This window comes from Nelumbo nucifera, chromosome 2, assembly GCF_055504915.1.
Source record: "Nelumbo nucifera cultivar China Antique chromosome 2, China Antique-T2T, whole genome shotgun sequence".
Lineage (NCBI taxonomy): Eukaryota > Viridiplantae > Streptophyta > Magnoliopsida > Proteales > Nelumbonaceae > Nelumbo > Nelumbo nucifera.
The window spans coordinates 51,373,353-51,399,014 of NC_142650.1; the positions used below are offsets into that span (position 1 = coordinate 51,373,353).

The following is a 25,662-nucleotide window of genomic DNA, read 5'->3' on the forward strand; positions in this document are numbered from 1 at the left end:
GGAAGGTTTAAAGAAATGATCCTATTCTCTAAAGTCCTTTACACCAAATAGCTAATTACAATTAAGTGTCTTTTTTATTTAGATTAGAAGCCTTCTTAAAAATTCTAAATTTCAGTCTTTTTTTTTCTAACACAATTTGACTTTCTCTTTTCTTGGTAACTTCTAACTTGGTCTTCCCTTACTTCTTTAGCCCCTCAACTTAAGCACTCAAACCGACCCAAACCACTCAAATTGACTAAATCAGTTTTGATTAACACAAAATCGGCTTTGATTTCATTTTCAGGCAACCCGACCAAGTCAGATCGATTAAAAAACAACAACAAACCGACGTAACCCGATCCGTGAACAGCCCTAATCCAGATCGCTTTTGCCTTTTAAAAAACAGGAACCGGAGATTACGAAAGCCTCGCTTATTTTACCTTAAAAAAAAAGGCCACGCCCACCGCCTACGCTTCATTGGGAGGGGTGAGGTCCAGGACAACTGCTTACAAAACCAAAGTGGTTTTCGGTTTCTGGCGTTCTGGCAATCTACTCGCAACTTGAATTTCTCGTCTCTACTTCAGGCATGAGCAACTCGATTCGTCGTTCTCCGTTTATCCCTTTTCTTCTCTTCCCTATTTTCCTCCTCTCCACTTTTGCAACTTCAACACCTCGGGATTCCCTGAACAGAGGATCCTCTCTATCAGTTGAAGATTATGCCTCGGATTTCCTTACCTCTCCAGACAAATGGTTCACCTGTGGATTTTACCCTGTTGGCACAAACGCCTTCAGCTTCTCAATTTGGTTCACCAATGTAACGGAGAAAACAGTTGTCTGGATGGCGAATCGAGACCGACCCGTCAATGGCCGACGCTCCAGAATTTCTTTGCGCAAGGACGGCACCATGGTTCTCACCGATGCCGACGGATCTATCGTCTGGTCCACCAACACCACTGGCAAAGGATTCCAAGCTGAGCTCCTCAACACGGGGAATCTTGTCCTGAGAGACCGTCACGGTAACTTATCCTGGCAAAGCTTTGATTTTCCTACTGATACTCTTCTCCCTTTACAACCCTTCACCAGGAACACGAGACTAATCTCTGTAAAAGCCAGAGGTCAATATTCGTCTGGCCATTACATTCTCTATTTCGATAACGACAACGTTTTGAGATTAATGTATGATGGGCCAGACATTACTACCTTATCTTGGCCAAATATCGAATTGGCTGTGTTCAGAAACAATAGAACTAGTTACAACAGAACCAGAATTGCAGTACTCGATGAACAGGGTAGTTTCACGTCGAGCGACAATACAGGATTTTATGCCACTGATTTGGGCTATGGGATTAGAAGGAGACTGACCATCGATTTTGATGGTAACCTTAGACTCTACAGCTTAAACCAATCAAATGGGTTATGGATTGTAACCTGGGAATCTAACCCACAGTCGTGCTTTGTGCGTGGACTGTGTGGGAAAAATGGGATTTGTGGGTATACACCAAAGCCAACTTGTTTATGCCCGCCGGGATACAAGACAAGTGACCCAAGTGATTGGAACAAAGGTTGCGAGCCTATGTTCGAGAAAAACTGCGACAATCCCGAAGATATGACATTCGTGGAGCTTCCTCATACTGATTTCTATGGATTTGATTTCAACCGTGCATACTCTATACCACTAGAAACTTGCAGAGATCTCTGCTTCAATATGTGCGCTTGTGAGGCCTTTACTTACAGGCTATCAGGAGAACCATACTGTTTCCTGAAAGCTTCACTCTTTAATGGCTACAACACTCCAGGCTTCGAAGGCAGCGTGTACTTGAAGGTTCCCAAAAGTTTAAATCTGACGTCCAAGGTCTCCACTCCCCGAGGATCCAATCCCACTTGTGGAAATGGAACTAAGAGCAATGAAGCCTCCCCGACTCCGTCTGGCAACTTCAAGTCAAAGAAAAACAAGAGTACCTGGGGTTATCTGTATTCATTTGCTTTGTCGATTGGTGCGATTGAAGCCTTAATTATTGTATCTAGTTGGTGGTGTCTCTTCAGGAGAAACGAAATGCCAACGTTGATGGAGAATGGATACCGTGCGATGATGAGTCAGTTCAGGAAGTTCACCTATGCTGAACTGAACAAGGCAACCAAAATGTTCAAGGAAGAGCTAGGGAGGGGTGGGTCAGGAGGTGTGTACAAGGGAGTTTTAAGGGATGGCAGGGTGGTGGCGGTCAAGAGATTGGGAGATGTGTTTCAGGGAGAAGAAGAGTTCTGGGCAGAAGTGAGCACATTTGGGAGAATCAATCACATGAACCTGGTCAGAATGTGGGGTTTCTGTGCAGAAAAGACCAAGAAATTATTAGTTTACGAGTACGTTGAAAATGGTTCACTGGATAAGCATCTCTTCTCCAATACTAGTTTTTTGAATTGGAGAGAGAGATTCAGGACCGCTCTGGGAACGGCCAAGGGTTTAGCATATCTTCACCATGAATGTCTCGAGTGGGTAATTCACTGCGACGTGAAGCCTGAAAATATACTTTTGGATGGGGATTTTGAACCTAAGATCTCAGATTTTGGATTGGCAAAGTTATCTCAGAGGGGTGGCTCTGGTTCTGAGTTCTCTAGAATTCGAGGAACAAAGGGATACATGGCTCCAGAGTGGGCTCTGAACCTTCCTATCACATCCAAGGTCGATGTTTACAGCTATGGGGTCGTTATTCTGGAGATTGTGAGAGGCATCCGTCTTTCCAATTGGGTGATGATGGATGGAGAAGAGGAGGCAGAGATGACGAGATTTCTCAGGATGGTAAAGAGGAAGATTCAGAATGGAGAAGATACTTGGGTTGATGATACAGTGGACCCAAGATTGAAAGGGCAGTTCAATAGGAATCAGGCGGCATTGATGATTGAAGTAGGTATATCCTGTGTGGATGAGGACAGAAACAGGAGACCAACCATGGGGATGGTAGTACAAGCTCTACTAGAATGTGAAGATGAACCAGAGCTCTATACTGCAAATATTCCATAATTTGAGCAGAGTGCAGAGAAAACGTATACTTGAAATTGTATTGTATAGTTGCATACACTCATCAAGGATTTCATTCATTGTTGACTATGCTGAGCCTAAATTACAATACTGTTTCTACCAATAGGAATGCATCTCATCAATTAATAACTTTTTCCTTCTTGGTCTGTAATAAATCTATTTGTTGCACATAGAGGAATGATGTGATCCATGAGGTGGAGAACCGGAGATAGAAGACCATTTGTTCGGTCCCTTCACATTGGCCCACTTCCCCACCTTGTGTCCTTGTCCATGGTTTTCCCAAATGATATTACCCCCTAATCACGTCGGATGGAACATTTAGGGGTCGTTTGACGACAGCAGAAGTGGCTGAATTGTATTGTTTGTCTTTGTCTTTTTAGTTATTAAGTTAGATTAATATATCTTTGAATGTTATATTATTTAATTATTATATTCTATTTAAATAAAACAATAAGCCAATAAATACATTCAGCCACACCAACCATTATCAAATGGCTCTTCAATCAAATGCTGAAAATACTCTTTCAATCTGGTATCTTCCGTTAACTAGTCGTTCATCATTAATTAAGTGGCATTTGAAAAGATATAAATGTCCTTTGAGTGTCATTTAATTTTCTTTATTAATCGATGGAGGGAGATTTGACCCGAACTCTTGGCCATGCGAAACGTGGAAGCAATCGAGAGTGACCTGGCAGAAGCGCCAGCTCGGCACGGTAGCAGGCCCACAACCCGAGCTCCGAGCTCCCTTAAAAGGAGGAACCTACGACCCGACCTCCGAGCTTCGAGCTAAAGAGTCTCGAGCTCCCCAAGGAGGAACCCGAGCTCTCCCTTCGAGGTCCTAAGCCTTACAAGGAGCACAAAAGGCAAAAAACCCGAACTGCCCACCCAGGGGCAGTTCGGGCCATGCTTCTATCCGAACTCAATATTTCACCTCGCACACCACTTCGGCTCCAAGTCGCCTGACTGAACAACCGTACCTGACGCCCAAGAGGCCGTACACGGAGGCGGCGCACCTAACTGATTAGGGGACCGACACATGACAGCCGCCATCCAACGGCCACCTGCCACCACCATCTCAGACGGACAGAGGCGGCCCTGGCAACTAGTAGTGGAGGTTATGACACCCGAACTGGCAATTGGCAGAAGAAATGACACCCGACCTGGCAGAGGAAGTGACCCGATCTGGCAGAGGTAATGATGCCCGAACTGGCAGAGGCATGGAAGTAAGTGTACAGGGTGATTATAAAAGGCCCCCATCTCACAAAGAAGATGATATGTGATTCTTGCGCTTTCAGGTCTTGAACTTCTTCATTTCCCTTGCCTTCTCAAGAGCACTAACTTGAGATTCGGAGTGTTCCAACCGGGTTCCTCCCCGGAAGTCTCTGTTTCCTTCCTTGTTTCAGGCACCCCTGATTCCATCAGAGGTGAGGTAACCGGCAGCTAGGACCTAGACCTGTTCATGGGCTCGGGCCGGGCTTTTACTGTGTATTAACAAATTTTTTTAAGGCCCGAGCCCGAGCTCGGCCCGACCATCGGGCCTACAATTTGGGCCCGAGCCCGGCCCTCATAAAAAGCCCGAAGCCCGAGCCTGGGCCCAGGCCCGAAATTTAGCCTATATTATTATTATTATTATTAATGTTGAAGCTGCTGAATAAAGAGAGAGATAGATTGAAATTATAAAGAAAAGAATAAAATATATATATATATATATATATTAAATTATAAATATATATTTTAATAAATATTATATTATTTATATATTTTATATAATATATAAAATACATATTATATATTTTATAAAATATATAATACTGAGTCGGGCCGGGCCGGGCTTTTTTGACAAATCCCGAGCCCGACCCGAAACACAGTCGGGCTTACTGTGTTAAGCCCGAGGTCAGGCCCGCGGGCTTAATTATATGACCAAGCCCGGCCGGGGTGCGGGCCGGGCCGTCGGGCTACCCGACCCATGAACAGGTCTACTAGGACCGATCGGATCGCGCATCATCATTTGGCGCCGTCTGTGGGAAACTTTCAAAAGGTCTCCCCAATCCTTTAACTCTCTATCCCTGAAAAAAACTTTAGCTTCCATGGCTTCCTCAAGCAGCAATAGGCACAACGCCGACTTGAATGCTGTAGGGGAACACCGACTGCCCGCCACCGTATGCATCGGACAGTTCATCGTCCCCCTCTCAACGGACGGAATCCCTAGCCTCAATGCACCAAGCATGGTGACACCTATGAATGTTCCCCCTCCCCTCCCTATCGAGACAACTTTCGCTGAACCTACTGATGTCCCTCTAGCGACTAGCCAAAACCAATTTAATGACTTGATGCAGTGCATGCGGGCAATGCAAGCCCAAATGCAGCAATTCCAGCAAAACTATCAATAACAGTTCCCCCAACTGCCTCTGAACCAACCCATGGTTTATGCTTTTTAGTAACCCGAAACTGACCAACACTAAAGAAAACCCAGCCTACTCGGATTGGGTCACTAGACTCTGGAGTTGACTTGTTAATGATGAACCGGGCTCTGGCCCGGCTTTAATACCATTTAATCATTTATTAATTATTATGTCTAGACTCGAGTCCTCTGATTATTCGGCCTATTTTTAAACCCGAGTCCGGCCCTGATACAAAACTCAAAGCCGATTCTATATTATCCAATATCCTAGTTTTATCTTCTAATTATATATATATATATATATATATTTTTTTTAATTTATTCTTATATATATATATATATATTTTTTTTTTTTTAATTTATTCTTATCCATTCACACATTTTGCACATAAAAACATTTCTACCCAAGATACAATTATACTTCTAAATTGAAACAAAAGAAACACGTAAAACAATATAAAGACCAAATAGTAATACAGAGTAATGCCTAATGCCTAGGACTAATATATGTTTATTATTTATGATACTATTGGGCTGATCACATTTAAAAAGTCCAAGTTTGGCCTGAAAATTTAATCGAGTCTATGAAATTCCAGTTGGCCCAAGTTAGCAACTTAGCATATTATACTTTAAGGTTTTTAAAATTAGACCGGACAGGGAATCATTCTGGGATTCGGTTTTCAGATCAAGCAGACTAATCATCTGGTCTGAATGGACAGTCTGTTTTGATAAAAAATAAAAAATGGCCAAAATTATTATTTGGTTCAAACGGATCAACTGTTTGGGTCAATAGTTCGTTGATCAAATCAACAATTTTTGGCTAAAAAAGTGGTTTGGGGTAAAGCAATCGATTTCTGATTTTTCTGGTCCAACCGTTTGAAATTTAAAAAAAAAAAAATTAACAATCATTCAACTCTTGATGTGCGTCCATATATTTCGTCACTGACATAGGGCATAATCTTAAAAAAAAAAAATTAACAACCATTCAACCATTCCCCAAATTGCATTCCTAATAGTGGAGATACCATTCATTGCCAGACCATAGATCAAGTGGCATAATCTTAAATACAAATATGTGCAATGCAAATATGTATGAAATGATATAAAATATAAGATTTTATACTCTACATACTTATATTTGCATTCTTTAATTCCAAACCGAGCCTAAGAAGATTACAAATACAAATATGTTCAATTGCAATACCTGGTATCCTAAGTATTAACTGATGGAGGGAGATTTGACCTGACCCCTTGGCCATGCGACACGTGGAAGCAATTGAGAGTGACCTGGCAGAAGCGCCAGCTCGGCACGGCAGAAGGCCCACAACCCGAGCTCCGAGCTAAAGAGACCCGAGCTCTCTTAAAAGGAGGAACCTACGACCTGAGCTCCGAGCTAAAGAGTCCCGAGCTCCCCAAGGAGGAACCCGAGCTCTCCTTTCGAGGTCCTAAGCCTTACAAGGAGCACAAAAGGCAAAATACCCAAACTGCCCACCCAGGGGCAGTTCGGGCCATGCTTCTATCCGAACTCAATATTTCACCTCGCACACCACTTCGGCTCCAAGTCGCCTGACTGAACAACCGTACCTAACGCCCAGGAGGCTGTACATGAAGGCGGTGCACCTGACTAATTAGGGGACCAACACATGACAGCCGCCATCCAACAGCCACCTGCCACCGCCATCTCAGACGGACAGAGGCGGCCCTGGCAACTAGCAGTGGAGGTTATGACACCCAAATTGGCAATTGGCAGAAGAAATGACACCCGACTTGGCAGAGGAAGTGACTCGATCTGGCAGAGGTAATGATGCCCGAACTGGCAGAGGCATGGAAGTAAGTGTACAGGGTGATTATAAAAGGCCCCCATCTCACAAAGAAGATGGTATGTGATTCTTGCGCTTTCTGGTCTTGAACTTCTTCATTTCCCTTGCCTTCTCAAGAGCACTAACTTGAGCTTCGGAGTGTTCCAACCGGGTTCCTCCCTGGAAGTCTTCGTTTCCTTCCTTGTTTCAAGCACCCCCGATTCCATCAGAGGTGAGGTAACCGGCAGCTAGGACCGATCAAATCGTGCATCATCATTTGGCGCCGTCTGTGGGAAACTTTCAAAAGGTCTCCCCAATCCTTTAACTCTCTGTCCCTGAAAGAAACTTTAGCTTCCATGGCTTCCTCCAGCAGCAATAGGCACAATGCCGACTTGAATGCTGTAGGGGAACACCGACAGCCCGCCACCGTATGCATCGGACAGTTCATCGTCCCCCTCTCAACGGACGGAATCCCTAGCCTCAATGCACCAAGCATGGTGACACCTGTGAATGTTCCCCTTCCCCTCCCTATCGAGACAACTTTCGCTGAACCTACTGATGTCCCTCTAGCGACTAGCCAAAACCATTTCAATTACTTGATGCAGTGCATGTGGGCAATGCAAGCCTAAATGCAGCAATACCAGCAACATCAGCTCCATCAGCAACAAGTACTGGACTACATTTCTCAGTATCACTATCAACAACAGTTCCCCCAACTGCCTCTGAACCAACCACAGCTCCCCCCTCGGCACCCTACTCCGAAGCTGGCCAAGCCCTCCCCTCAGGGCGGGCGCCTTCACCGAGGAGGAGCCTCCCGACTCCAAGACCCCTCCAAGAGCCAGGCCTCATCCCCGGGTAGGAGGGAAAGATTAATCACCCCCGCCTCGCAGCTCGCCGGCGGATCGAGAACCTCCTTGCCAGTCAAGTCAGCACCTCGGCACTCTCAGTTCGAGTTCACGCTCACAGAGAACCAGTTCGGCGTCCTGGCAGTGGACTACCAGCAGTCCGGGCCGATCAACCTCGGCAACACCGAGGCAAATAGCGCCAACACCAGGCCCTCTAAGCAGCAGCAAAGGCACCGGCGAAGGCGCCGAACAACCACTCGCATCCTGCCCGAGCTCTGAGGTAAAGAAGAAACAAGCTCGGACGAGGTAAAAGTTGCCCCTATACTTTCAGTCCCTTCCCCCTGTCATTAGAACTCCTTGTAGTCCCCATGCCCAAGGATTTCAAATCCCTCCTCTTGACAAGTATGATGGGTCTTTTGACCCCAATGACCACGTCGATGCTTTCTAGTCCCAAATGCACCTGGCAAGGGCCAGTGAGTCTTGTATGTGTGTGGCATTCACCACAACCTTCAGGGGAGTAGCCCGCACCTGGTACAGGAACCTGGCCCCCGGGTCGATAAGAAGTTGGACCCAGTTCGTGCAGGTCTTCACCGTGCACTTTGTTACCAGCAAGCAGTGCCCCGCACCGAGGAGAGCCTCCTCGGAATAGTCCAAAGGGAAGGAGAGTCCATCCGGGGCTATATCAAGCGGTTCAATGACGCGTGCTTACAGATACCGTGCCTAGACCCCGCGGTGCAGCTCACGGCAGCCAAGAGGGGAGTGACACACAAGGAGTTCAAGTGGCACGTGGTAGTTAACCAGTCCACAACCATGGCTGAATTCCTCAAGCTCATAGACAAATTCATGAGAACAGAGGAGAAGGTCAACCAAGGTGGGATCGAAAAAAGGAAGAGGGAAGGCGAGCCCTCCAACTCAGATGACAGGAGGAGGAAGAGAGACCCAGCTCAGGGGCCGAAGCCAAGCCAGTCGTTCCGAGCTCCCTTAGCAGGTCGGGCGGACTACACACCCTTAAACGCGAAGCGGGTCGAGATCTTAATGACTATCAAAGACGCCCCATATGTGAAATGGCCACCTCGTCTGAAGGGAAACCCGAACGAGAGGAATAAAAACTTGTACTGCAGCTTCCATAGGGACCACAGTCATAGCACCGAGCATTGTAATAATCTCCATGACGAGATAGAGGAGCTTATCTGTCGCGGGTACCTACGAAATTTTGTACAGCATAATAATAATAATAATAGTAATAAGACAGGTCGGTAGGGAGAACACAGCAGAGATGCTCCCGAGTACAGCAGCCGGCCAACTGAACCGTAGAAGCAGCCCCCGGAGGAAAGAGCAGTTCGGGGAACAATCCACGTGATCGTCGGAGGATCAATCATAGCAGGATGCACCTCGGCAGCAGCTCGGGCATCAACCCGGGAGGCCGCCAGAGAAGAACAAAATCCCCCAAAGCGGCCTAGGACGGAAGACCCCATATTCTTCATCGAAGATGATGCGCGCAGGGTCCACTACCCCCACGACGACGCACTTGTCATAAAGATGAAGATCAACGACTTCGAAGTCCGACGGGTACTCATTGACTCTGGCAGTTCGGCAAACATCCTCTTTAAAGCGGCCTTCGACAAGCTCCAGTTCCGAGAGGGTTACTTGAAGCCCGCGAACACCCCGCTGGTCGGCTTTAGCGGAGAAGAGGTTAGACCCCTGGGAAAGGTCACAGTACCTGTGGAAGTCGGCACGTGGCCTAGCATGGTAAGACTCAGCCACGATTTCTTGGTGGTCGCGACCCCTCCCCCTACAATGCCATTGTAGGTCTACCGATCACCCACGCTTTAAAAGCTGTGGTGTCCACTTACTATTTGGCCATGAAGTTCTCAATGGGCTTCGGCATCGGGGTAGTGCGGGGCGACCAGCTCGAGTCTCGCAAGTGCTACATTGCCGTCCTCAAGGGAAAGGCCAAGGTAACCAGCAACCTCGAACAGGAGCGACCTACGGAATAGAACGAGGAGCGAGCTGCACCAACAGAGGAAACTGTTCCCATCTCTGTCTCGGCAGAGGACCCCGCCAGATTACTTCAGGTCAGAGCATCCCTTGAAGAACCCCTGCGATCCGAACTGGTACGCTTTTTACTCAATAACTTAGATGTTTTCGCTTGGTCTGCGGCAGAAATGCCCGACATAGACCCTATGCTCATAACTCACAAGCTCAATACTGACCCTGTAGTCAAACCCATTAGACAAAAGAAACGCAACTTCGCCCCAGAACGCTGGAGGGCGGTCAATGAGGAGGTCGAGAAGCTCCTCGCAGCAGACTTCATAAGGGAAGTTCATTACCCGAGCTGGGTAGCCAACCCAGTCCTGGTAAAAAAGGCAAACGACAAGTGGCGCATGTGCGTCGACTACACCAACCTGAACTGAGCTTGCTCGAATGATTGCTTCCCCCTCCCCAGGATCGACCACCTAGAGGACGCGACCTCGGGACACGAGTTGCTAAGCTTTCTGGATGCCTACTCGGACTACAACCAAATCAGGATGGACCCGACCGATGAGGAAAAAACCACCTTCATAACCGAGTTTGGCCTGTACTGCTACAAGGTTATGCCCTTCGGACTGAAAAATGCTGGGGCGACCTTCCAAAGGCTCGTGAATAAGCTGTTTTAGCCCTTAATTGGCACGAAGATAGAATGTTATGTAGACGACATGGTCGTCAAGACACAGTTTTCGCATGAATTAATACAAGACTTGCATTCTGTCTTTCAAATTTTGCGTCAATTTAGCATGAAACTAAACCCAAACAAGTGTGTCTTCGGTGTCACCTCGGGTAAGTTCCTAGGGTACATCGTCAACCGGCGCGACATTGAGGCCAACCCGAACAAAATAAAGGCCATCCTAGATATGAGACCACCCCGAAAAGTAAAAGAGGTTCAGAGGCTAAACGGTAGGATAGCCGCTCTGAGTCATTTCATGTCTAAATCAGCAGACCGTTGCCTGCCCTTCTTCAAGGCAATAAAAGGCAAAGGGTTCAAGTGGAACCCGAACTGCCAGCTTGCATTTGACGAGCTCAAGAAATACCTCGCCAGCATCCCGGTGTTGACACGGCTCGAAGAGGGTGATGTTTTAGAACTGTACCTCTCGGCAAGCAACGAAGTGGTCAGTTCGGTATTGATAAAGGACGCAGATCGGGTCCAATGACCCATCTACTATGTTAGTAAGATATTGCAGGGAGCAGAAACAAGATATCCAGAGATAGAAAAGCTAGCCTATGCACTAGTCATTGCAGCCCGAAAACTCCGCCCGTATTTCCAAGTTCATACCATCATCGTCCTCATTGACAAACCCTTGAGGCAAGTATTACTCAGGCCCGAGGTCTCTGGACGATTGACAAAGTGGGCCATCGAACTCGATGAGTACGATCTCCAGTACAAGCCCCGAACCGCTATCAAAGCTCAAGCCTTGGCGGATTTTGTTGCAGAATGCACGTTCAACTCCGAGGTCCTCTGCCCGGTTGAGCACAAGGCTCCCAGTTCGGGTGAGCTCATGCTCCTGGGCCGGTTGAGTCCAAGTCTCGTGAGATCGCACCGAGTTTGGTATCTCTCCTGGTTAGGCCGAGCGTGAACTGAGATGAAGAGCCCTGGATCCTTTACGTAGATGGCTCCTCAAATCAGCAGGGTAGCGGAGCCGGAGTAGTTCTTCGCGGATCGAGTGGCACGAAATTGGAGTACGCACTATGCTTTGAGTTCGCGGCATCCAACAATGAGGTAGAATACGAGGCGTTGATAGCAGGGCTAGCTCTGGCGGACACTTGGGGGGCAGGGCTGTCACTCAAAAGGCACCTAAGACAGGGGTACTATTGGCCAACAATGAAAGTAGACGCCATCGGGCTAATAAGGAAGTGCGAGAAGTGCCAAAAGCATGCCAATATTCACCATCAGCCCGCCGCCGACCTCAAGTACCTCACCAACCCATGGCCCTTCGCACAATGGGGTATCGACCTACTCGGGCCATTCCCGCCAGCAACAGGAGGAAGGAAGTTCCTAGTAGTGGTAGTAGACTACTTCACCAAGTGGGTTGAAGCTGAAACTCCCGTAACCATCACAGCTCGAAACGTCCAGATTCTGGAAGAACATAGTGTGCCACTTCGGGCTACCTCGGGTGCTGATCTCCGACAATGACAAGTAGTTCGAAAGCATCAAATTCCAAGAGTGGTGCCAAGGCATGGGGATCCGGCAAAACTTCACGTCGGTTGCGCACCCACAAGCAAACGGTTAGGCAAAAGTCACAAACAGAGCTATCCTCCGCGGACTAAAAGCCTGGCTAGACCAAGCTAAAGGGTTATAAGCAGACGAGCTACCCAACGTCCTATGGGCATACCGAACTACAGAGAAGACCGCCACTGGAGAAACTCCCTTCAACCTCACCTACGGCATGGAGGCAGTCATCCCAGCCGAAATCAAAATCCCCTCACTTCGGTTGGAAACATACAACGACAATACTAATAACGACGAGCTACGTACCAACCTCGACCTACTTGACGAGGTGAGGGACCTCGCATACATTAGAACCGCAGCATACCAGCAAAGGCTAGCTCGGTACTACAATGCCAAAGTTAAGAAACGAAACTTTCGCGTCGGTGACCTGGTCCTCCGCAAAATCATGGAACCTGAGCCCGGCGTTGGCAAACTCGGGTCGAATTGGGAAGGACACTACCGAGTGAAGAGAGTACTCGGGGGAGCATACGAGCTCGAGACCCCGGGCATGGAACATCGTCAACTTAAGACGATTTTACCTATAAATTATCAAACTAAGCAGGCCATGAGCCACTACCAGAGCCTAAGGGCCAGAATGCCGAGCTAGAAAAGACCTCGACACCCTAAGGCCCAGAATGCCGAGCTAACAAGGACCTCGGCACCAAAAGGGGCAGAATACCGAGCTAAAGATGACCTCGATACCTCATCAACGAACCCGGGCGGAGAACAGATCGGGCACATAGCCTTACTATGTTAACTCGCCTCGGGGCTTAAGTCTAGCAGCTCGGGTATATAGTCACTTCAACAAAAGGAGAATATTTGCACAACACTTTTGAACAGAAAAAGTACTTCATTGCTAAATGCTTGCTTTACAGTGTTTAAAAAGAAAAAGCAAAAACAAAAAAACAGAAAAAGCTCACAAGCCCGGAGGCACTTCTTCCTCGCCTTTAGAAGGGACTTTGATAATACCCGAAGGACCCGCTTCATCTTCGGAATCCGAGTCATCATCAGCTGTGGCAACCATCTCCTGAGTGATGCGTGAAGTGGTTATGGCACTAATATCGAGCACGGGGTACGAGTTCCTTATCATCCATCGGCTCAACTTAAAACCTCGTCTGTACGAGCCCACCATCATATCGTCGAAACGCGGTGAAGCGATGTAATCCTCGACGGCTTTCACCTTCGCCTCCTCGACGGCCTAAGAAAAGATCTGAGTCTTCTCCCTAATATCTTCCTGAAGGTGCTCGACCTGATGCTCCAGGTCCAACTTCAGGTCGGCCATATGTCTCACCACCATTTTTAAGGCCTCTTTGTCCCTCCGAGACTTCGATAGCTCGCCCTGCGTAGCACGAGAAGCCGCTTCAGCAGCTTCTGCTCGCTTCAAGCCCCTCTCAGCCTGAATTGCCAAGGCATGGATAGAGGAGTTCACCTACCAGAACGAGGACAAATCAGCTCGGTAAAAAAAAAAAGAAAACAAACACTACCCCGACTTACCACCATGGCGTGAGTTGCAGCACGAGCGCCTACGAGATTTGTAGGAAGATCGGCCCACTGCGCGACCTCCTCAGGGCAAATGGCCTTCTTGCTTTTTTGGAGAGCGTAGCTCGGCGTCAGCATGCTCCCAACGTCCTTGTGACTTCCCGAGCCCGAAGGCACGGCCCGGGTATAGGCAGTGTCAGCATAGGGAGCCCCGACATAGTGAGTCCCTACCGCTTACTGAACTGAGGGGGCACCTCGGGCTCCCCAGGAGGCTCCATTCTAGGTGCCTTGGGCTCCGCAACCCGGGAAGGATCGGCTCGGACCCGCTTAGCAGCTCACTTCCTCCTTTTCATGCCATTGAACAGACTCACACCTCGAGTCTTCTTGCCTCCATAACACCTGCAAAAAGGAGCTCGGCATCAAAAGACAAGAATAAAAAACAAAAGCAAAAGTACCTTTATCTGAGCAAGAAACCTACCCGAACTCAGACCGGTCTAAATGAGTTTATCCTTCGTCAGGTAGACTTTGCATTTTAGCCCAAGTCGGGCCCAGTCCCAGAGACCCTTCACCGTATCTTCATCTAAAATGGCACCGGGGTCAGGAGCGGCCAAACCCCACTCAGTAGGAAACGGCCACCCCGTAGCACTTCGAACCACGAAGTAGTCCTGCTTCCATGCCGGGACCTAATTTGGAAGATCGTGTAAGAGCTTGAAGCTCGGGCGAGGTGACAAGTAGTACGCCATCCTACGCCTGGGCAGGGGACCCGCTTGTTTCTTAAGCATAAGGATAGTAGAAAAAACTTCCAAGTCTAAAAGAAGGCAATGTTCACAGCACAGGGAGATGGTCCCGACAAGGTTACAGATAGAGTTCGGGTGAAGCTGACCTACATTGACGCCGAAATGGTTCATGACTTCAACGATAAGAGGATGGAAGGGAAGGCGCAGCCCGACAACAAGTTGCTCTCGGAATATCACGATCTCGTCCGAACCGTGCTCCCAAGGAAAGTCGCCCGAGGGCAAGCTATAGGCATACTCCCCAGGCAAATTGAACTCGAGCTCTTCCTCAAGCTCTAGCTCAGGCCCCACCTCGGACTCACTTAGGTTGTCGGGGGCAGCAACCCAGTTCGTAGAACCAGCATCTGACCCCCCCCCCCCCGAGGACTATCCGAACTACTAAAACTAGACATCAAAACAAAGAGGGCTGAGGACTCACCAGGAAAAGCTACCAGACTACGAACAAGTGACGCGAGTTGACAGGCTTGGGCGTGAGCTCAAGGAACAAATGTCGAAGGATAACGGAGGAAAGTGACCAGGGCCCCCCCACTATTTATAGCCACTGTACCCGCACATCAATGGCCAAGATCGAAACTATCCAACGGCTCCCCGAGGAAGACACTTTGGCGCGCGTTGTTTACGTTCAAAAATTTGAAAACGTTTACGCGCGTGAGCTACACACAGCCCGAGATTGACCCCTGGTCGAACCAAGCCATCCCGGTTGAGCCAAGAACACAAGCAGGTCAGACCAGAGAAGTTCCAAACCAAGGACAAAGTGTCCCGAGGCAAATCCACCCGTCATCCCGTGAACTCCCCGCGCCGGGTCAGGACCCCGGGCATGGGGAGTGGGGGGCAATTGATGGAGGGAGATTTGACCCGACCCCTTGGCCATGCGACACGTGGAAGCAACCGAGAGTGACCTAGCAGAAGTTCCAGCTCGGCACGACAACAGGCCCACAACCCGAGCTCCGAGCTAAAGAGTCCCAAGCTCCCTCAAAAGGAGGAACCTACGACCCGAGCTCCGAGCTAAAGAGTCCTGAGCTCCCCAAGGAGGAACCCGAGCTCTCCCTTCGAGGTCCTGAGCCTTACAAGGAGCACAAAAGGCAAAAAACCCGAACTGCCCACCCAGGGGCAGTTCGGGCCATACTTCTATCCGAACTCAAGATTTCACCTCGCACACCACTTCGGCTCCAAGTTGCCTGACTGAACAACCGTACCTAACGCCCATGAGGCCGTACACGGAGGCGGCGCACTTGACTGATTAGGGGACCGACACATGACAGCCGCCATCCAACGGCCACCTGCCACCGCCATCTCAGACGAACAGAGGTGGCCCTGGCAACTAGCAGTGGAGGTTATGACACCCGAACTGGCAATTGGCAGAAGAAATGACACCCGACCTGGCAGAGGAAGTGACCCGATCTGGCAAAGGTAATGATGCCCGAACTGGCAGAGGCATGGAAGTAAGTGTACAGGGTGATTATAAAAGGCCCCCATCTCACAAAGAAGATGGTATGTGATTCTTGCGCTTTCTAGTCTTGAACTTCTTCATTTCCCTTGCCTTCTCAAGAGCACTAACTTGAGATTCGGAGTGTTCCAACCGCGTTCCTCCCCGGAAGTCTCCGTTTCCTTCCTTGTTTTAGGCACCCCCGATTCCATCAGAGGTGAGGTAATCGGCAACTAGGACCGACCGAATCGCGCATCATCATTAACCATCCAAACATTAACAAAAAATGAAGAATCGTAAATCCTTGCCTCTTCTATTCAAAAAAGTTGGAGTCACCATTCACTAGAAAGTTTATTTTTGTCAAAGTTTGAGTGGTTGATAAAGAAAATTAGATGGCACTCAAAGGACATTTATGTCTTTTCAAATGCCATTTAATAAATGCTTAATGGCTTGTTAACGATAGATACTTGATTGGCACGTCTTAAAAGCTCAGGTACTAAATTGTTGCATTTTAAAGTTTAAGAACTAAAATAGCACTTAACCCAAAGTACAGGTACTAATCGGGAATTTTCCCTTCTTTTAATGGTGGGTATTTGGATTTTGAGGGGCCCACCCTATTTTGATATCCACTCGTGATTGGTTACACATAGTCAGGTTACTTATTTCTTTGTCTTTTTCTAAAGAAGAAAAAAAAGGATTCTCATAATATGAATCCCATTTCTGAGTTTTAATAGAATTTTGTATGAGATATGAGTCGAATCATAGCCAAATGCAACAGATCTTGCAGTAATGTCGAAGTCTATTTTTTAACTCAAGGAGACGCTTGTTGTGCCTACCTGAAAAGGATACTATGGCATCAAAATAGTTTCCAGATTTTTGAAACGCTTCATTGAGGTTTTAAGGCTCAAGTTTGGAGGGCTGAGGTGAAGATTCAACTAACGTGGTTCAATTTCTTTGTAGCTCTCCAGATAAACTATTCAGAAAGGTTGAAATGAACATTTCTTCAATTGATGACCGACCGGCAGCCAATTTGGGCTTATATGGCAGGATCGATTTTCACCAAACATAGCTTAAATTGTATGTTGTCTATGTAGGGCCAACGTCAGAAAGTTAGAATTTGCTGCACTTCAAAACAGAGGTTTGAATTGAAGATGAAGCTATGCTGGTTCAGCTGCTTTAAGAGCTCTAGCTAAGTTATTCAAAGAGGCTCAAGTGGACGGCCCTTAAAATGAATGACCAACAGTTGTGTTATGTGTTTCAGTTTTGTGGGTGTTTATTTGCACTTTTTCACTTTAAATGTTTATTTATACTTTAAACATTTCCTTGTCTTTGATGTTTGGTTGAACTTTAGTTTAAACGTTTTTTATTCTCTACCTCATATTAATATCCATTAAAGTGTGTCACATCAGTATTTGGTTTCAAGAAATGCAAGAATTTGTCGTTTTCTCAAATGTTCCATGCACAAAAATCAAAGTGTTTCAGTTTTCTACCGATTATTTGATAAACGGTGAAACTAAACAATTGTTTCATTTTGCTTGATCTTCAATAAACGCTAACACCTATGTAGCACTGATGTGACAACGTTTTTTAATAAATGCCAACGGAACCAAACATCTCCATAGTTTGTAGGCTGTTTGTGTGGGGCCCACCTTGAAAAGGCAAAAGCCATTGAGCAAAAGGTATCGGTTTGGGAGGGCTGGAGCACAGTGGCTTCTGGCTTTCCAAGGTGGATACGAACAACCTAAGCTATGCTTGCTGTAAAATCTAGAGAACTTAAATATAGGGAAATGCATGGTTTTAGAAAGCGACTTGGAAATGGTACCGTTTTGGCCATCAGTTTTCAGGTCGACAGTTTGACCCTCCAATTCAAACAGACAGCCCGTTTTGACAAAAAAATATAAAATAACTAAAAATAAAAGAAAAACGGCCAAAAACCATTAAATGGATCAACAGATCAATGGTTTGACTCCCCAAATCAACGAATCATTAACTAATTCAATGATTTTTGGCCAAAGACCGGATTTAGAATAAAACGAAACTAATTGCTTAGACGATTCCTAGGCCCAACAATCCGATTGTCCGAATCAACGGCGGTTTAAAAACCATAAAAAAATGATTGAGTGACGCTCAGTAATTTAGGATCAGGCACAAAAGAATTGGAGAATCCCATGACCCAAGTTTGTCAAACGATCAGCTACGAAAATGGCTATCTCTGAATACGGGGATGTAGGAAATTTTGAGTCATCCTACTAGATTACCTGCCACTACAACCTTGATCTAAGAAAAGTGTATGTAATTTCAGTCTTCGGTGATGTGGTTGAAATTTGTAGTTTAGATAATATCTGAGTGCATTGTTATAATTTAGAGTCTTGAAGCACTGATAATGGGAGACGGGATTCCCTCGGCACAAAACTCTGCATGTATTCTGAAAGCACTGCCATCCACCTGGACGTTGAGAATATCTTCTGTCATATAGACATGGGATCTCCCGCACATAAGGAAAGGAGATATTTCCAAATTCCAATATACGGGTGGTTGCGAAGGAGTGCTTGTTATGCTACCTGAAGGGAATACTATTGACGGCCCACACTGTAACACCATTAACTCCTCTCCTCATGAAGGAGGTGGGCCTGGAGGCCCATAAGATAGTAGGGGTATCAAACTAGTTGCCAGATTTTTGAAAAGGTTTAGTGAGTTTTTAAGGGCCCATTTGGGAGGGCTGAGCTGATAATTTAGCTAACGTGCTTTGAATTTGAAACGTTCAAATAAACCATTCAAAGAGGTTGAAGCCGACAGTCTTTGAAATGATGGCACTCTCAACCAATTTCGGGTAGAAGGATTTCCCACCAAACACAGCATTTACACACTCAGGAAGCCAGAAGCTGCTGCACTTCAGCCCACCCAAACAGGCACCAAGGGAGAGTTGAGCTAAAGATGCAGCCAATCTAGTTCCGCTGCTTTAAAGCGCACTCTGGATAAGTCACTAAAAAAGGCTGAAGTGGACAACCCATAAACCGACTTACCAACAGTTGATTTGGCCTCTTTCGAACTATTTTACCAATAGCTTGTAAGTAAGTTGTTCGTATGGGGCCCACCTCAGAAAGCTTTGCGCTTTAGTCCTTCCAAACGAGCAATACCACCTCAGACAGTGACTTCTGACTTTCCAAGGTGCACTTACAATTCTACATAGACAGCCTTTTAAGACAGTTTTGATAAAAAATCTGAGGAGCCCAGGTTGGCTGTTAATCAATTATTTCAATTATTATTTAGGCTGTTTGTATCAGCCCATTTAGATAGTTTATCCAGAATTCCAGAGCGACTCAAAGCAGCTGAATCAGTTTAACCAAATGTTCAGCTCAGCCCCTTAAAATGAAATGCAAGAAGGTACTAGGCTACTAGCTGGAGCTTGAAACCACAACCATTGACCAATGTCTTCAAACCATGGTTTTTGAATCGTTATTCATTTGGATGGTTGAACCGTTCGGCCTGGGAACGATCCAGGCAATTGATTTCGTTTTACTCTAAACTTGGTCTCTGGTTAAAAACCATTAAATCAGTCAATGATCCATTAACTTAACAGTCGAACCACCGGCTTGTCGACCCATTTAATGGTTTTAGCCATTTTTAATTTTTAATTATTTTTTTAATTTTTTATTAGAACGGCCATCCATTCAAACCAAACAGTCAAACCGTTGACCTGAAAACCAGTGGGTAAAATGATTTCATTTCCAAATCATTTTTTTTTTTAAACCATGCTTCAAATAACTGTTTACAATCATTTCCTTGGGCGAGACCAAAGTGACCTTGATTCCAGTGGAGACTGGTGGCTCAGTTGGTGGGATCTCTGCTTGTTTGTAATATAGACTCGGTATCCACTTTGGGGGGTTGAAAATATTAAGTGACCTTGATTGTTATAAATTTTTCTTTTTCTAATGCTGGCACATTCCGATTAATTAAAACATGTAATACACTTTTGTTTTAAATGAATCTTCCCCCTTAGAAACATTGCCATGAAGAGAGAAAGACGCCTGGAACCTATTCACCACAGAAGTAGCTAGAGTTCGAGCAAATCAAAAGATGATGGCAGCCCGACTCTTTAGATTTCAATAAACCTTTGTAAACTGCAACTAATTCAGCTCCCTCTGGAGTCTGGGATACCCCATTAGTCACCCAATTAATCGACAACATGCTTGTCATGGAATCATAAGAGGCCAGGTGATCCGTAATAGGAGTCTTATATTAAATGATAGATGGAAGCGGATTGATGAACCGCGCTGAAGGACAAGTTTAATTATAGTAAATACGTCCATGTAACGATGTAACTAGGATGGAAAATGTACGCAAACTGTTTGAGAAAGATTTTTGTGTTTTCAGGAAGAAATCTAGACGATCATAGTTTCATTGCAGTTTTCCTGTACCACCTATAGAATATACTCAAATGGTCTAATTTATCATCTTCTCTGAAAGATGCAACATCTATTTAAGAACGTAAGTTAGAAATTGATATAGGGGTATTCGGTCTATTCGCAGATCTTGACATGTGGCATCAGTCATACGCATCCCGCCCATCCTATTGACCCTGACACGTGGCATTGGCCAGATGTATTCTGATCACCCATCACCAATCACTACCAACCGTCACCACCTGTTCTCAACTATTCTTCCTCTTAAGCAATTCCGACTATAAAAAGGGGCTCCCACATTAAGATAAACATATATTGGAACTTAGGCTCTAAGTCTCCTCTCTTACTTGGTCCGACCCCTAACAGCTTTCGACTAACTTGATCGTCGAAGTCTCCACCCCTAGGATACCTCCTAGAGCCTCTGACATACTTCTTCTTCTCTCAACAAGTTGGACTCATTGGCCTTATACGCTTGAAATTACGTTATTATCATTGGCTCCGTATTTAGCAACAACATATATTTAATGCCCTGTTTATGCCCTAAACGACAGATTCATAAATTGATCGGCAGAAATTACAAAACTTAAACCCATTATTGATGATGAGCCCTTATATTATTGACTAACATCAATATTTATGTTCTCAGCAACACACCAAGCACTAAATCACTCGTAAAGGGCTTCTGCGATCACACCTTAATTCGTCACCAAAGCGATCTTCCTCCCACCTGCTCCGGTTTTATAGCTAGTCATCAAGTTTTTTAAAATTGAACCAGACAATAAATCAGTTATGGGTCCGGTTTTTTGGTCAAACAGTCTGATTATTCGAATTGAATGGATGACCTGTTTTGACAAAAAGTTAAAAAAGTTAAAAAAATTAAAAGAAAAATAAAAATGGCTAAAACCACTGAACGGTTCAAACAATTTGAACGATTTGATCACCCGAATCAGCAGTATATTGATCAAATCAACATTTTTGGGCAAATTAATGGTTTTGGGGTAAAACAGAACTGATCACCTAACTGATTTCCGATTTTTCTGATCCAACCATCCAATCCGATCCGGTTTTGAAAACCATGCTCGCCACTACGGAGGAGGCATCGGTCTTAGCCATTAGCAATTTCGCTGTGTATATGACAACATTAGCTCCGAATCTATGAGTCCCAGACGCCCACAATACTCCACCATAGACGATCGAGAACATTCCGATCACGTTGCATGATGCGAGCATAGTTTCCTTGTCCTCTATTGGTATTGCTTGCCCAAACTGCTCCGTTGTTACCATAGGTAACAAGGTTCCCGTCACTCTGCATTTTTACAAAGTAGTTGGAGCTCTTCATATACGTGCCGGATCCCCAGAGACAGCCCAGAGATCAGGTTGCAGTCACCCTGCATGGGCAGTCTATAGTTCCCATTTTAGAGTAACTGACCAGAATAAAGACTGTCGCCTGTGTAGAGTATGTTTTCGCCGGTGCTGATTGAGGCAAGGAGACCAAAGATGGCCGGAAGGATGAGGAGAAGCTTGGCTTGAAGTGGAATTGCAATTGGTAATGGTAAGCAATATTGAGACTATGCTTCTCAAAGATTTGGTGCAACACTTTTTTCTTTTTCAAAAGAAACAAAAATGTACTACACACAACAGGGGTAGTACGTCCCTGAAAGTTAACAGCACAAATAAGAAGAAGAGAAGAAAGAAAAGATGTGAGAGAAAAAAAAAGAAAGAACCTCCGGAGCCAGCCAGTCAGCCGCCTGATTTTAAAAGATTGTACTACACTGGGGTTTGGATATTTTGGAAGCACAATTTATTTGTTTTGGTATAGATTGATGTTGTTTGGTTTCACGCATAAACGAATAACAATCAACTCAAAGACAGCCAAACAATGTTTTTTGCAATCAAAGTGTGGCTTACAAAATATATTATCATCATTAGGATTTTTTTTTCAAGGGAAATTGTCTAAAACTCACCATGAGTTTTCAACATCTCTTAAACTTACCACAACTTTTCAAAATCTCTAAAACTCACAATGTCACTAAGTTGACATTAAATAGACTAACGGGCATTAATATATTACCATTTTAACCTTCATAGAAAAATATAAGATATATACAAAATAAATTAACAGGTGTTAATATATTACCATTTTAATATTTAGACATGAAAAATAGAAAAAGTTCAAAAAAATATTTTCAAATATAAAATACATAAAAACATAGAAATTACAAAAACATAAACATTATAGAAATTGCAAACAAAAAATTATTTTTAAAATAGAAACTATAGAAATTGAAAAACAAAATCAGAAATAAAAATTGTAGAAAAAACACCAAAAATTTATAGATTGTAGAAACTAGAAAAATGTAAAAAAAAAAAAGTTATAAAAAACATTGGAAATTATAGCAAAACATTAAAAATGCAAAAAAAAAAAAAAAACAAGAAAATTGAAAACTGAAAAAGACCATTTTTCCTCTAACTCACCATTCAAGGGTAATTTGGTCATGAAAGTTGTTATTTATGCTGACATGGACACCTCTGTTAAGAAGCATTAACGGTGCACTAATGGAAGGTGAGTTTTGGAAAATAAAAACTAACTGACATGGTGAGTTTTAGACATTTTGAAAAGTTGTGGTGAGTTTAAGAGAAATCTTGAAAACTCATAGTGAGTTTTAGACAATTTTCCTTTTTTCAAATTTTCTTTTCTCTTTTTCGGTATTATATCATGGTGAAAAATATCAGCAAGCAATATTTTCGAACCATCGTTGACCCCAAAACCATCCAAGCAATCGGTTCCATTTCACCCTTAACCTGGTCCTTGGCAAAGAACCGTTGATTTGACCACTGACCTATTGACTTAGGTGACTGAACCATCGACCCAAATAACGGTTTTGACCATTTTTTATTTTTTAAATTAGAACAGACCGTCCATTCAAACTGGATGATCGAACCACTAACCCCAAAACCAATGGCCAAAGCAGTTATGGTTCCAGATCAATTTTTAAAACCTCAATATCAAATTCAGGGGTACAAATTTCTCTTCTCTTCTTCTACTTTTGCAAGTGCAGCTTACATCATACATAAGTTGGCCTCTTCTATCACCCCAAAGGCCCAAATAATATAATAGCATAAAGCTCCAGCTCTATGGTGTGAGATTCATGCCTAAAGTTGTATCTTTATTTCTCTCCGATCGATTATTTTTTTGCCTATTAATTAACTTTATGGTGAATCCACTAGATCAGATTTCACATTCAATGAACACACTGACACCTTCTATAAGTATTCTAAGAGGCAGCTATCTTACCTGGATTGATCAGGAGTATTTGCCAATTCATCGAATAAGAATTGGCTTGAAGTACATTTGTAAGTGCTTATTTTAACAATCACTTGTTATTTAGTAACCCATTTGTCGAATCACTTATTGAGTTTTAAGCGCTTATTGGGGTGGGGATGTTTGGTGAGCTAGTATTCACACAAAAGCTAATTTTATTTTAAATGATAATTTTAACCCTCATTTCATTTACACATATAAACAATTTAACAACAATGATAATAATAATTATTATAATAAATAATAATAATAATAATAATAATAATAATAATGAAACCAAAGATGGTATATTATGTTGTAGCCATTGCCGACTGAGAAAAGGAGACCAAAGATGGTCGGAACGATGAAGATAAATTTGGCCTGAAGTGGAATTGCCATTGGTAATTAATCAACCAGGCTATGTGTCCCCAAGATTTGGTGCAGCCCCATTCATATACTGTAGTAGGTGCTTTGTCGATATTTTGGAAATGCAATTTATTAGTTTCGGATTGATGTTGTTTGCTATATATATGAGCAGATGGCAATCAATTCCGCAACAAACCAAATGTGAACTTTTTTTTTTTTTTTTCAGTCCAAGTGTGGGTTGCATTCGGATTGTTGTTTTTTTCAAGTCTGGGTGGGTTGCATTAGCAAATCCCTCCCTTTACTTTTCAAAGAAATATGCAAAAGACCTCTCTTTTGATACTTTTCTAACGGAAAACAATGAAGTAATGCTTTAATTTTTTTTTTTTTTAAATCCCACTTTTACACATAATAAACTTCGTTGGGGAGAATGCTTATTGAATTGACCTTATAGACATGCAAATTTTTAAGCAAAATAAAGAAATGGGCTTAATTTGTATAGAAGTCTCTAAAGTTAACATAGGCCTAAGTCTAAATAGACATGACCCATGGCCTAATGAATCCAAGTAGTAACTCAAGCTATAAACATGACCTTGAATTCAATTCAACTGATCAATACCTCCCCTGAATTTTCTGACACAATTATAAGTAAATCCCTTTCATTAGAATATGTTAAGGGTCAAACAGGAGACAGGAAATGTCAAAAACACCCATAAGTTTCTTTTTACCAAAATGTTTATTTTTCAAATTACTTTCATATCAATTGCCACCAAAACCTTTTCAATCTCCTTTTCCAAAGAAATTGATTTATTTTCAAAATTATTCCTTTATATAAATCACTGAAAGATAAAATTTTAAACTCAATAGCAACTTTATGGATAATTTGGATATTTTCATGCCTCCTGTTAGTGGATTCTAACAAAGTGTATTTACTTGCAAGTTTGTCAAAAAGATTCAATGGAGATAATTGCAATTACCAAAATTAGAGTGGTTTCAACAATGTTAAAAAAATAACGTAGGAAGAGGTTTCAGCAATTTACCCTAATTTTATTAGAGTTTCCCCGTCCCCGGTTCACGTGTAGAATAAACTTAATTAAACAAATGTATTTATGTTCTTTGAGAAATATATAGAAGATCAACTTAAGGACGTTAGATCTTTAACCCCCATTAATTATATATTTCCTAATTAAACAACGGAAATTCTTTAATTGATAGACAGAAATTACTAAATTAATAAAATAAAACCCAATGATGAGTCGTCATTAATAACTTTTAATCATCTCTTATTTTTATTCACCAGCTGCAACGTACACACCAAACACATGCATGAAGGGATTTCTGATCACGGCATCACATCTTGGTCGGCATAGCGATCTTCCTCCCACGTATTCCGGCATGAGAAGTCGCCCCTCCGGAGGCCTGGGTCTTATTCATGCCACCTGCAAGCTTGCTGTCTATGACAACAGTGGCTCCGAATGTATTAGTCCCAACACAGGCTCTGAAGGTATTAGTACCAGACGACCACAATGAAGGACCATAGACAACAACATTGCGATCACGTTGCAGAACGCATACATAGTATCCTTCTCCTTTAG

General features: G+C 44.1%; 1 protein-coding gene across 1 annotated transcript; it reads left to right on the forward strand.

Annotated features, from left to right (window-relative positions):
- The first annotated feature begins 410 nt into the window (after positions 1-410).
- LOC104601133 (putative receptor protein kinase ZmPK1) lies at positions 411-3,168 on the forward strand. The gene has a single exon (XM_010264347.3). The coding sequence runs from the start codon at positions 566-568 to the stop codon at positions 2,993-2,995; it is 2,430 nt and encodes an 809-aa protein (XP_010262649.1). The 5' UTR covers positions 411-565; the 3' UTR covers positions 2,996-3,168.
- The last annotated feature ends 22,494 nt before the right edge of the window (positions 3,169-25,662 follow it).